This window comes from Ochotona princeps, chromosome 14, assembly GCF_030435755.1.
Source record: "Ochotona princeps isolate mOchPri1 chromosome 14, mOchPri1.hap1, whole genome shotgun sequence".
NCBI classification, from domain to species: Eukaryota; Metazoa; Chordata; class Mammalia; order Lagomorpha; family Ochotonidae; genus Ochotona; species Ochotona princeps.
In genome coordinates this window covers 32,939,453-32,953,301 of record NC_080845.1, presented here as the reverse complement: position 1 = coordinate 32,953,301, position 13,849 = coordinate 32,939,453, and the positions used below count along the sequence as shown (strand labels likewise).

Below are 13,849 nucleotides of genomic sequence, written 5' to 3'. Positions count from 1 at the left end.
TTACCAAGCACAGTTTTGCAACATGAACAATGCTAACATATTAACAAAATTAAGATCTTAAGGAGAAGAGCCAGCACAGTGGCTCAACAGACTAATCTTCCACCTTGCAGATGAAAAATCTCTGCTAAACCAATCTGGAGTCAGGAGCCAGGAACCTCCTCTGGGTCTCCCACAGAGGTGTAGGACCCCAAGGTTTGGGCCATTCTTTGCTGCTTTCCCAAGCCAAGAGCTGGGAGCTGGATGGGAAGTTGAGCAGCTGGGACACAAAGTGGCACCCATATGGGATGCTGGGGCTTGGAGGTGGAGAATTAGCCTCTTGAACTAGTTGTACTCTTGAGCATTGCACTGCCCTTACCTTTGTAACCGTCTACCAAGGAAGATTCACTTAGCAGAACCATTTTAAAAATATTCAATATACAAAGCACTAAACATAACCTTATAGCATAATAGCAAAGTTAGCAGGTTGAGCCTAAGGAAATGCCACGAGTGCTATATTGCTTAAAAGAAAAAATCGAGGGCCCGACGGCGTGGCCTAGCAGCTAAAGTCCTCGCCTTGAAAGCCCCAGGATCCCATATGGGCGCCGGTTCTAATCCCGGCAGCTCTACTTCCCATCCAGCTCCCTGCTTGTGGCCTGGGAAAGCAGTCGAGGACGAACCAAAGCTTTGGGACCCTGCACCCGTGTGGGAGACCCGGAAGAGGTTCCTGGTCCCTGCATCGGATCGGCGCGTACTGGCCCGTTGCGGCTCACTTGGGGAGTAAAACATTGGATGGAAGATCTTTCTCTCTGTCTCTCCTCCTCTCTGTATATCCGGCTTTCCAACAATAATAAAATCTTAAAAAAAAAAAAAAAGAAAAGAAAAAATCGAAAAACAGGATCAACACAAAATTCTAGGTAAAGCAAATTTAGCGCAACTGCCCCACTGATAAACATTGAGTGACATCCATCAGGCCAAATCTCAAATTGAAATTTTTCTCAAGAAAACCAGTGTTATTACTATCTTCCTCTGGATCTCTCTTCCACTCAAATGGTTTCTGATGAGCTAAGCTATTTTCAAAAAAAAAAAAAAAAAAAAAAACTGTGCTGATAGCTATTTTGACATAGCCAAATGTTTTTACTGGATCTACCACCTAGAACATTTACAAAATATAATTAGTGAAGGTTATTTTTATATAATCCTTATTCCTGTCAAGGATAAACATTACTAGTTTAGTAAGCTTTTCCTCGTGATGTTCAACAGTTCCAGACAGCTCAATAATTTTATATCTAGAAATATAGGTAGAAGGCTGTTAACATATTTGTGATGCTCTTCAAACTTTTAAATAAATTTCAAAAGATCTTTTCTAAAAAAAAAAAAAAGGCTTAAATAACAAACATAATTAGTAAAATGGCAAACTCAGGACACAAATCAAGATTTAGACAGATGGAAAAGAGGCATCTCTCACTATGTAATGTGGACAACTATTCTCTGAACTCCCCTACCACTGGACAGGTACCACTGGACAATCAGAACACGTCACTCAAGAAAGCCTTCGTTCACTTTAACCTTACTCATTTAGAAACTACTCCTCTGGGGGCAGGTACTGTGGTGCTACCACAGTAAGATGCTGCCTGCTAGTACCCTGGAGCAGAACACCAGCTGAGTCCCAGTTGTTCTGCTCCCCATCCAAATCCCTGCTAACGCACCTGGGAAAGCACACTGGTGTCTCTCGGGCATCAAAGGACTGCCCCCATCCCCAGGTGTTGATGTAGTTTGATAGCAAGGAACACCTCCCTCTCCTAGCCATGAAAACACAGGAGAAAAAAAATAATAAATAAAGACTTGTTGGACCCGGCGCAGTAGTCAAGCAGCTAAAGTCTTCGCCTTGCACACACCGGGATCCCACATGGGCACCAGTTCTAATCCTGGCAGCTCCACTTCCCATCTAGCTCCCTACTTGGCCTGGGAAAACAGTCAAGGACGGCCCAAAGCCTTGGCACCCTGCACCCACGTGGGAGACCCAGAAGTTCCTGGCTCCTGGCTTCAGATCAGATCAGCTCTGGCCGTTGCGCTCACTTGGGGAGTGAATCATCAGATAGATCTTCCTCTCTGTCTCTCCTCCTCTCTGTATATCTCACTTTCCAATAAAAATAAGTAATAAATCTTAAAAAAAAAAAAAAAAAGTTCTGCTTTGTTTTTGCCACACCTAACCCTTCCCACCCTAATCAGAGGCCCACATGGGTTGCATCCCTTAAGTATGCAAACACTATCAAAGTTTAAATTAAAAAAAACAAAAAAATGCAAATTAGAACATGAGGATTTGGAATACTTCCCACAGTTCAACAAGCAACTTTTTCTAGTAAGTAGATAAAAGTGTGCCCAAGGAAAAAACACAGGTGAGACCACACTGAGAGGAAATTCAGCACTCCAGCCATCCAAAGACTTCCTTAGGAAATCAGCCCAAATTGTGCTAGCAGGTGGGAAGGGAGAAGGTAGGGTGGGATAGCCTAAGTTTCCAGGAGTTCATGTGCCCTTTTTTCAAAAGATCTTGCTTTGTTTTTATAGATGTGATTAAATAAGCAATTAAATTTTTAAAGTTATTATTAGGTGATTCCAACTACAATTACTTGTAAATTACATCACTTCTTTAGTAAAACAGCATTCAAGAAACTTTTTTTCTTAAATTCTGGTCAATAAAAAAATAAAGAATGTCCCAGCACTGTATATGAACAGTTCTTAATCAGGTTTTTTGGTTTGTTTCTTTTTAAGGCAGAGTTACAAGGAGAGAAGAAGAGCAACAAGGAGAAACAGACACTCTTTCCTCCGTTAGTTCACTCCCCAGGTGGGCAGCAAGGGGCAGAGCTGGGTTGGTTTGAAGCCAGGATTTCTGGGTCTCCCATGTGGGTGTACAAACCAAGCACTTGTACTAGACTCCACTGCCTCCAGGATCAAAAGCAGAAATGGAGCAGCCGGCCTCGCGCTGTGGCCTAGCGGCTAAAGTCCTCGCCTGCGATCCCATATGGGTGCCAGTTCTAATCCCGGCAGCTCCACTTCCCATCCAGCTCCCTGCTTGTGGCCTGGGAAAGCAGTCCAGAACAATACCCAAAGCCTTGGGACCCTGCACCCACGTGGGAGACCTGGAGGAAGTTCCTGGCTTCTGGCTTTGGATCAGCACAGCACCAGCCGTTGCGCTCACTTGGGGAGTGAATCATCCGACGGAAGATCTTCCTCTCTGTCTCTCCTCCTCTATATCTGACTTTGTAACAAAAATAAATAAATCTCTAAAAAAAAAAAGAAAGAAAGAAATGGAACAGCCAGGACTCAAATCAGTTGCATATCTGATGTCAGCACTGCAAGTGTAGGCTTAGTGAGCTACACCACGGTGCTAGCCCCTAGTAAATTTTTTTTAATAAATGCCAAGCTAGGTAACAGTATTTAAGAACAAACACTAGAAAGCAAAAATATCTATTAGGATGAACAAGTCGCAAAGCCAATCTTACTTAAGAATTGAATAGGGGCCAGTATTTGTGATGTAGCTCTCTGCTACTGTGCCCGGGGAGACAATGGATAATGGCCCAGATAACGGAGTCCCTTCCACACTCACAGGAGACCCAGATGGAGTTCCAAGCCCCTGGCTTCAGCCTGCCCAGCTCTGCCCTATGACACTATTTGGGGAGTGAACCAGCAGAGGAAAGCATTGTTCCCTTTGACCCGACCTTCGTTTCTTTTTAATGGAATGATCAAGCAAAATCTACACATTGTCTCACTAAAACATCAACAGGGTGTGTCAGTATGAAAAAATTATAGAAAGTATTTGCAATTATCAAAGGATAATCAAGCCAACTTAAAATTACCAGCCAAGGTTTATTTACTTTACTTTGTTGCATAGTGTCTCCCAAAAGAAGCTTGTTTATGAATTCAGCAAATAATATTATATAACTATGTGCCAGCTTCTATGCTCAGCACTTCTTGAACTGTCTCACCTCATTAAAAATGGTATCTTCAATAAACTGCAGAGTAGGGTGCATCTAACATTAAAAGCATTACACAAACGGACCTTGAAAATTAAAATCCATCCCAAGGCTGAAGCACTCTCCTCAATGCTTTCAAGAAAAGCTTGAAACATCTTAACTTTACAAATAGTTCACTACATTAGAGTGATACTTACTACATACTTTGATTTTCATAATGATTCTAGAAGCACACTAAAATTAACAATGACGGAGATGGCCTAAATGTTAGATAGTAGCTACAGCCAAGATCAGGATCGTTTTGACAGAATATTCAATTGTCCCTTGCATCAACAATATTACATCCTTTATTCACTGTCTCTATTTTAAACAAGGTCCAAAATCCTGGGGTTTCCTACAAAACTTTAAATGCGTTAAATCTATACAAGTCAAGAAGATTTTCACCAACACCCACCTGCACCACTTGTTTCTGCGGCTGTGTTGCCTGTGTTGTTGAAATCTGGGATTTTTCCCGAGCACCGCGGCAACGGTCACTGCTAACTGAAGTCATCATATACAGTATATACAAAATAACGTATGTACAAAATAGAAAACCTGCAAGAAAACAGACACAGTAAGCAAACTTCCAGATCACAGGAAAATGCAAGCATTTCATTCAGGGGATAGGTGAACACATGGTAAGATATAAAAGATCTCTAAAATACAAACTCTTGAGAAAACAGCAGTTTAAAGATTTAATTCACAAGCTGCTTTCAAACTAATTTTATTAATACAATCCAAATGTTTATAGTTTATGATCTTAACAATTATAAAAAGCATCAAGTACCACCAAATTTAACTACAAATCATTTCATCACTATATTATTGTAAACTTTTATCTGCCTCTTCCTACTTGCAACTGGTACTTCAATTTTAAGAGAACAAAGTATATAGCCAAGATTCTGTCCAGCTAATAATTAATTCTTTCATAACTCAGTTCTAACTGCAATACCCATGATCAAATAAACCTAAAAACAAAAACCACTAGAAACAATAAATCTTCCAACATCAAAAACAATTGTGATAAGGCTAGTGCTGTGGCTCAAAAAGCTAATCCTCCACGTTCAAGTGCCAGCATCCCAGATGGTTCACACTTCAAATGCTACAGTTCCCATCCAGCTCCCTGCTTGTGGCCTGGGAAAGCAGTCCAGGACGGCCCAAAGACTTGGGATCCTGCAACCATGTGGAAGACCCGGATGAAGCTCCGGGCTCATGGCTTCAGATCAGCTCAGCTCCAGCCATTGTGGTCTTCCTCTCTCTCTTCCTCTCTGTATATCTGACTTGGTGATAAAAATAAATAAATCTTAAAAAAAAAAAAAGCAAATCATAAACAGATACCAGGTCACACTCCTTGGGATGGCTTTCACAATTTTTTTCATACAAAGTTTTGCTGGAGAGAATGTGGCAACTTGCCATCCTGAACACCACTGAGAGAATGTAAAATGGTGCAACTGCTCTGGAAAACACCATAATGGTTCCTCAAAATTCCAAGAGGAGGGCAGGCATGTAGCTCAACACTCCAAGCAACTCGGGGTGCCTGCCTTTCAGGGTGTCTGGGTTCAAGTTCTGACTCTGCTTCAGCTTCCAGGTTTCTAATAATGCACATCCTGGGGGGAAGTAAATGATGTGCCAAATACTTGAGTCCCTGCCACCCATCTGGGAGACCCAGAGTTCCGGGATCCTGACTTTCATTCAACCCAGACTTACATGTTGCATTCATCTGGGGAATGAACTAAGGAAGAGAGAGACATCTCTGTCTCACTATCTTTCAGTTTTATTAAATATATATTTTAAAAATCCAACCAACATGGGGCCAGCATCATGGTGTACCAAGTTAAGCCTCTGCCAGCGAGGCTAGCATCCTTTTTGGGCACTGGCTCAAGTCCTGGCTGCTCCATTTCTGATCCAGTTCCCTAATACTGGCCTGGGAAAGCAGTGTAGGCTGGCCCAAGTCACTGGGCCTTGCACCCATGTGGGAGATCTTGAGGAAGCTCCTGGTTCCTGGCTTCAGATGAGCCCAGTTCCAGCTGTTGCCACCATTTGGGGAGTAAATCAGGAGAACAGATTTCTGTCTTTCCCTCCCACCTCAGATTCTCTCAGGTAAAATAAAATGAATCTTAAAAAGCTTTCCTCTGTATTCTTCTGTTAACTCAACTTCTCAAATAACAATAAGAAAGAAAATATTTTGGGGAAGTCAGTCTTTTAACCTGGGGATTAAAATAACTCATGTCCCACAACAGGTTATTCGAAAGCGATTCCAGGACCCGCCTTTGGTGGTCCAAGTAACTGGGCTCTTGCCTTAAGTCACAGAGCTGGGGACCAAGTCCCTGCTCCTTATTTTTGGCCCCAGCACGGCAGTGTCAGGCACTGTTGGTGTGTGCAGAATGAGCCAGCAGATGGCAGCTCTCTGTCTTCTTTTCTGTCTCTCAAACAAGTAAATAGTTCATGGGAAATTGGAATTCTTTTAATTCCACTTGTTCAGGAACTTTTTAAAGTCCCATAAAAATCCTGATTTGTCAATTCCACCCCCTAGCATGTATCATGCCAGGTATATATATCTAACTCTAGACTTTCACACAAGTAACAAATATATATATTTTTTTAATTCAGACTTAGTTTGTTCTCTGTCAATCATGGTTCTACATATTAACATTGAAATGTCAGAACAGATAACTTCCTATTCATGAAAAATATCTTGCTAAGATGTGAAGCAAAAACTTCCACAGGGAAAAACAGATTTTATGCAACATGGGGTAGAAAGGTAACGAAAACCGTCTGGGAAAACACAGCTCAGAAAAAGTCAACAGGATGTATGATTCAACAAACTTTTTGGTGTTATTTTTATGTAAAACTTCTGAAGACAGAGAATTGCTTACTCTAGATAAGAATATTAGTTACCTAAATAAACACCAGTCTCAGTGATTATTACCAACACTGAAACGCACAAATGACAAAGGTATGGAAAGTAGACCATGAAAAAAAAAAGCCGACATCTTCAACTATATTGTCATTTGGAACAAAATTCTTTGTCCTCTTTTCTGGAAGCAGTACTACATGTAGTAAACAGGCCCACTTTGCACCATCCAGTTGTCACACCATAGCAATTCGGTTCACACTTGTGCTTCATCCCTTCTACCACCCTCTTGAGTTCTATCTACTATCCTGGAAGAGTCCATGGAAGTTCTCAGAATAGAAACAGACAAGAGCAAGAGATTCTAAAAATAATCTAGTAGGAACTCAAACATACATAGCTCGGGTTCTTAAACTGCAGGAGACACCAGGTTACCTCAAGTTTAAAACTGTTTTACCACACCTCCTTCAAAATGTACTAAAAATTTAAGGCTGTTTAACACAGGTCTAAAAAAAACCTGCATAGTACTATGTTTTCAATGTCTATTAAAAAAAAAAGTTATGACTAGACATTTGGCCTAACAGCTGAAACCCATATACCACGGAGACCATGGGGGTTTGGGAGTGGGGGCTCTCAATGCAGAATAGCCAGTTAAGCCACTGCCCTGGAAGCCAGCATCCCCTACGGGCACACGTTTGTGTTCTGACTGCTCTACTTCCAATTCAGATTTCTGCTAACGCTCTGGGAAAGTAGCAGAAAACGACCCAAGTACTTGGGCCCTGCCACCCTGAGGGAAACCCAGAAGACCTTAGCTTCAGCCTGGCCCAGCCCTGGCTGTTTTCCGCATCTGGAGAATGAATCCACTGATAGATTCTGTCTCTTCCTATCTCTCTGTAACCATTTTTATTTATTTTTTTTATTTTTGTTCTGTAACCATTTTGAAATAAATAAATCTTAGTTTTTAATGGGAAAAAAAAAGGAATGCATGGGTTTGATAAGTAGAATTTCATGCTAAGTAGATCTATGGAGGAGGTGATGGGAGTTCCAAACATAACAGTAACCTGGACTGAGGTCCCAGAGGTCCCCACATTAGTATCAGCTGTCACCAACACTACAACGACACGTACCACCACCAGCATGTGAAGAATGAGCCAGCAGATGTGAGTTCTATTTGTCTGTCACTCTTTCTACAAAAGCAGGAGTGCGTGCTTGGCCTGTCAATAAAATGCAGTCTGGAATGTCCTGCCCCTCCTCCCAACAGCACCTGGGATAAACGGTCAGCTCTGGCTCCTGCTTCCAGCTTCCTGCTCCTGGGAGAACTCAAGGAGCAGTAGTTATACAGTGATGACTCAAGGGAGTTTAGGATCCTGCCTCTGAGCCCTAGACCCTAGGGCTACTAGCCAAACCAGGGTGGCATTCTGCACATTTGAAGAATGAACTAGCAAACAGAATATCTGCCTCTTCTCCATCTTTCAAGTATGTTTTAAAGAGGAGTAAGGCGCAGAATCAGTGGTGTAACAATCAAGACACCTGTTATATCCATATCCCCTATCACAGTGGCTGGGTTAGAATCCCTCTGTGCTCCCAATTGAGGTCTCTGTAAATGCACATCCTGGGAGCAGCAGGCGGCAATGGCTCAAGCAGTTGAGTCCCGGCCACCATGTTGAATACCTGGACTGAGTTCACAGCTGTGGCTTCACACTCACTCAGTCCCAGCTGTTGTGAGCATTTAGAGACTGACTAGTGGGTTTGAGATCTCTGTCTGCATATAAAATAAAAAATACTCACAAAAAACACTTAGGAAAATATTATATAAATCTCCTTAAAATCAAAGCACAAAATGGTCTAAATATTTTGTAATACAAGTAAGAGTAAAGCAGCAGAATAAATCAAGACTGAGCCTCAACCATTCCATGTAGGAGGTATTTTTAGAAAAAGTTTCAACTGCTATTTTTCAAGGACTCTTCAAGATAGGATACTTCAGTGGGACAGCTGCATATTCAAGTGATCTCAATTTAGAACAAAATGAAGATGGTGAACAACCAAATCCAGTTTTATTAAATTTTAGATAAGCAAATATCAAATATTTCAAAGGAATCCTAACTTCTTAACATTAAGGCAAAAAACATCTTTGGGTAAAACTTAGAATGTGTGTGTGCGTGCGTATGTGTATATGTGTAATTATACATCTATATGTACACACACATAATATATACTTATATACATACACACACATATGTAGAATATCCTTGGGTAAAACTTAAGACTTAGAAGCCATGTGATACATCCTTAATGGAAAAGAAAAAGCACACACATTTAATCACTTTGGAAGTTAAAGAACACTTTCTAATACCATGCTGAGAATAAGGGCAATTTCAACAGTCATTTATTTAGTAACATTTTGGCCAGACAAATCTCAAAATTGTAGGTATACATTAAATTCATTCAAGATGGCATCAAAGTTCAGGACCAGAATATACGTTAAAACCAGAACGTTACCATATTTGAGACAGTTACCACATTAAATACATTTTCATTCCATAAACAGTAAAATGAATACCTTTGTTCAAAAACAGAATATAACCCACAAAGAATGAATTAATTCATACATTAATGGCTGAGACATTCAAAATAGGAGAATGAATTTATAATCAAGCAGTCCCCACGGCAAATACCCAGAAAAATGCTGTTTACTCAGTCATGAGACGAGTGGTGTACTCTCACAATGACAAGGGTAGTTCAAGATCCATCTGCATGTACATCATCTCCTAGCGTCTAAAACCAGCAATAACGAGCAGTAACTGCAGTTTACTATGTGCTTTCTATCAATATTAGCTCATTAGCCATCCAAAAGCAATCTACTTAATACTATTACTCTAGTCTACAGATAATATATACCATTCCTCCTGTATAAGGTACTGTTAACTGTAACTGGCAACACTTGCACAGCTCATGACTGAAAAACAGGGAGAACTAGAACTGTGGTACAGGCTAAGCCATCAACTGCACTGCCAGCATCCTATATCAGGCATCCACTATCGGAGCACCAGTTCGAATCCCAGTAGCTCCATTTCAAATCCAGCTCCCTGCTAACTACCTGGAAAAGCAATCTAAGATGGTTCAGATTTTCAACTGATGGATCAGCTCTTGGCGAGAGAACATGTGGATAGAAGACTTTTCTTTCTCTCCTCTCTGTAAATCTGTTTTCCAAATAAAAATAAAGGTGTTAAGATACAGGTTTTTTTCAAAAAATACGCTACACAGCTCTACTAACAAGCAGCTTCAGTTCTTTTCTGTAAATTTAGAGCCATATATGTCACTTTTCTCTATGAGCTACCAACAGCCACTTCTCAGGGCGACATTCCTGACCTCCTCACAGGACACATCTAAATTGGAAAAGAGCTTAGACTTGTTCACCACACTGATCAGAACAGCTTGAAAAAGTCAAAATTAAAAGAACTGAAGCCACAGGTCTCCAGCTAAACTAAATAAATCTATCAATACAGACAGATACGATGAATCCAGTCCAATAGAACTCAGCATAGGGTTTCTTTTTTTTTTTTTAAGATTTAGTTATTTTTATTGCAAAGTCAGTTATTTTTATTGCAAAGTCAGAGAGTCAGAGAGTGAGAAAGTCAGAGTTAGTCAGAGTCAGAGGAAGAGGTCTCCCACGTGGGTGCAGGGTCCCAAGGCTTTGGGCCGTCCTCAACTGCTTTCCCAGGCCACAAGTAGGGAGGGAGCTGGATGGGAAGCAGAGCAGCCAGGATTAGAACCAGTGACCATATGGGATCCCGGCGCGATCAAGACTTAAACCGCTAGGCCACTGTGCCAGGCCCGCAGATGAAGACCTTACTGTCCCTCCTTCTCTCTGTAAATCTGCCTTTCCAGTAAAAATAAATAAACCTCTGGAAAAAAAAAACCTGCTAAATCAAGTAAAATGTAACAGATTTTAGGAGACAATCCATGGGCTGTTATTGTTGCTGAGCAGGTAATCCTGCACTATCTGCATCAATATAGGCATCAGCTTGAGATACGGCAGCTCCATCTCTGATCCAGCTTCCTGTCGAAGTGCCTGGAAAAGCAGCAAACAGCCCCAGTGCTATAGCCCTACACCACTCGGGAGGCCAGGAACAAGTTCTGGGCTGCTGACTTTTGCCTGACCCAGGGCTAGCCTTTGTGGTCACTCAGGAAAGAAGCTAGAAGATGGAAAATGGACTCTACTCCTCTAACTTGTTCAAATTAAGAAAAAAAAAAAATCCAAAGAAAATGTTAATGTAACTGACTTAAGGGGGAAAAAAGAAAGCACAAGGATTGTGGCATAATGCTGCCTAAGAAACCAGCATTCCCAACAGCCCTGGTTCAATCCCTGCTGCTCCCCCCTGACCCAGCCCTCTGCTAATGTCACCTGGGAAAGCAGAAGATGGGCTCAGTATGTGGGCCCCTGCACCCATGTACAACACCTAGATCAAAGTCCTAGTTTCAGCAAGGTCCAGACCTGGTTGTTTCGGTCATTTGAAGAGTGATCCAGTGGATGAAAGAGCTTTATCTGTCTGCCTGTCACTCTTTATAATTCTGTCTTCCAAAAATATAAATCTTTCTAAAATTAAAAAAAAATTAGTAAGAATTCTTTCACAAGACAAAGCTGATACAACTATCACAGTAAATTCTAATCAAAATTGAACTGTGTATGATATTCAGAATGTCTGCTGAAAAAAGTTATAGCTTCCAAATTTGTATATACTTGATCCTGTAGGAAAAAAATCCAAGAAAGAGAGATGTAACCTACCACTTGCCCAAAGAACCTTACCAAATACCACATTCAATTCCCAGCTGCTTTCCCGTCACTGCCAGTAACATCCTGGAATTCAGTGCCAGATTTAAACTGTGTCCGCTGGATTGGGTATTTAGATTGATGGTTAAGATGCCCACAATCCACAGTCTGGGTCTGATTCCTCCTTCGGCCTCCTAATTCTAGCTTCCTACGAACGCACACCCCCAGGAGGCAGCAACATGGCTCAAATAATTGGAATGGGTCCCCATTTCCCAGCAGCAGTGTAGGCCCAGTCTCAGCTACTGCAGGCATTTAACAGAGTACACCAACATCTTGGAGCCCTCTGTCCTAGTCTCAGTCTATCACATCAGCAGCATGAAAAACAATGTAACCACTTTCCCAGCAGAATGAAAGCACCTAGAAGAAAGGCACAGTGCAGGGGCCCAGAGCCGTGGCCTAGCGGCTAAAGTCGGCTAAAGTCCTCACCTTGCATGTGCCAGGATCCCATATGAGAGCTGGTTCTAATCCTGGCTGCCCTGTTTCCCATTCAGCACCCTGCTAGTGGCCTGGGGAAGCAATCCCAAAGCCTTGAGACCACGCACCCACATGGGAGACCCAGAAGAGGCTCCTGGCTCTGGATCGTCATAGCTCTGGCTGTTGCGGCCACTTGGGGAGTGAATCGACGGACGGAAGATCTTCCTCTCTGTCTATCCTCCTCTCTGTATATCTGCCTTTCCAATAAAAATGAATAATATCTTTAGCAATGCATTACAGCACTGATAAACCCTCATGCTGCCAACCATTCATGTAGAACATACAAATTCCTGTCCAGCTCCTGCTCATTTCTGATGCAGCTCATGCCAGAGAAAACAGTGAAAGGGGACACAAACACTTGGACCTTCCACCCAAGGCAGACCTGGATGGCTGGCACATCCCCAGCTGTCTCTCCCTCCTTTGCTTGCAGGTAAAGGATTATCCTGCTGAGCCACTGTATCAGCCCCTACATAAGTAAATCTAAACATTTTTAAATTAAAATAGTATTTATTGGGGCCAGCACCATGGCGTAGCAGGCTAAGCTTCCACCTGTGGCACCAGCCTCCCATACCAACACCAGTTCACCAGTTCAAGTCCCTGCGCTCCACTTCTAATCCAGCTCTGCTAACGGCCTGAGAAGGCAGCGGAGACTCATGTACCAAGGCTGGAGACCCAAAAGAAATTCCTAGTTTCAAACCAGCCCAGGTCTAACTGTTGCAGCCCACTCTGTAACTCTTTCAAATAAAATATTAGTTAAAATGTTTATTAAAACTTAGATCTGCACAGCACTCAGAATACTCTTTCCAAAAGCCCGAGTTCCACTCATACTATGATTAACCTGCAGTTTATTTAACATTGGTAACAGTTATCTAACTAATAGCAAGTTATATTTATCAAGTTCTGACTGGGAAATATGTCTGATAAATAACTGAGAAAATAATCACTTAAATTATCTATTTGGATCAGCAGAATATTGCAACAGCTTCAGCCACAACTTACGACACAGGAATCTCAAATGGGAGTATAGGTTTGAGTTCTGACTGCTCCAGTTCATATCTATCCCCTTGTTACTGTGGTTGAGAAGGCAGTACACAAGTGCGTAGATGTTTAGTCCCCTATCTCTAAGACCCACATGGCATCCCTGGCCTGCCCAAGCCCTGCCCGTTCCATTCTGGGAGAGAACAGTAGAGAGAATATCCGTCTCTCCCTCTGTCACTGTGCCTTTCAAATAAATAAGTCTTTTTTTTAAGATTTATTTATTTTCATTGCAAAGTCAGATATACAAAGAGGAGACACGGAAAGGTTATTTCGTCCGATGATTCACTCCCCAAGTGAGCAGCAACGGCCGATGCTGAGACCATCGGAAGCCAGGAACCAGGAACTTCTTCCAGGTCTCCCACACAGGTGCAGGAACCCAAGGCTCTGGGCCGTCCTCAACTGCTTTTCCAGGCCACAAGCAGGGAGCTGGATGGGAAGTGGAGCTGCTGGGATTAGAACCGTCACCCAAATGGGATCCCGGTGCGTTCAAGGCGAGGACTTTAGCCACTAGGCCACTAAGTCAGGCCTAAATAAGTCCTTTAAAAAAAAAAAAAAGAAGCGGGGCCCATGATAGGGCACCTGCAGTGCCAGTGCTGGCATCCAATATGAGCGCCAGTTTGTGTCCCAACTGCTCCACTTCCCATCCAGCTCCCTGCTTATAGCCTA

General features: G+C 42.2%; 1 protein-coding gene across 4 annotated transcripts in view; it reads right to left on the bottom strand.

The window, feature by feature from the left end:
- UBAP2 (ubiquitin associated protein 2) overlaps positions 1-13,849 on the bottom strand; it is an 82,763-nt gene that overhangs the window by 63,521 nt on the left and 5,393 nt on the right. For all 4 annotated transcript variants that reach the window (XM_058672939.1, XM_058672942.1, XM_058672940.1 and 1 more), the window contains exon 2: positions 4,405-4,544. In XM_058672939.1, coding sequence (XP_058528922.1) covers positions 4,405-4,503 — 99 coding nt within the window. In that variant the 5' untranslated portion in view covers positions 4,504-4,544. The remainder of the gene's footprint in view (positions 1-4,404; positions 4,545-13,849) is intronic.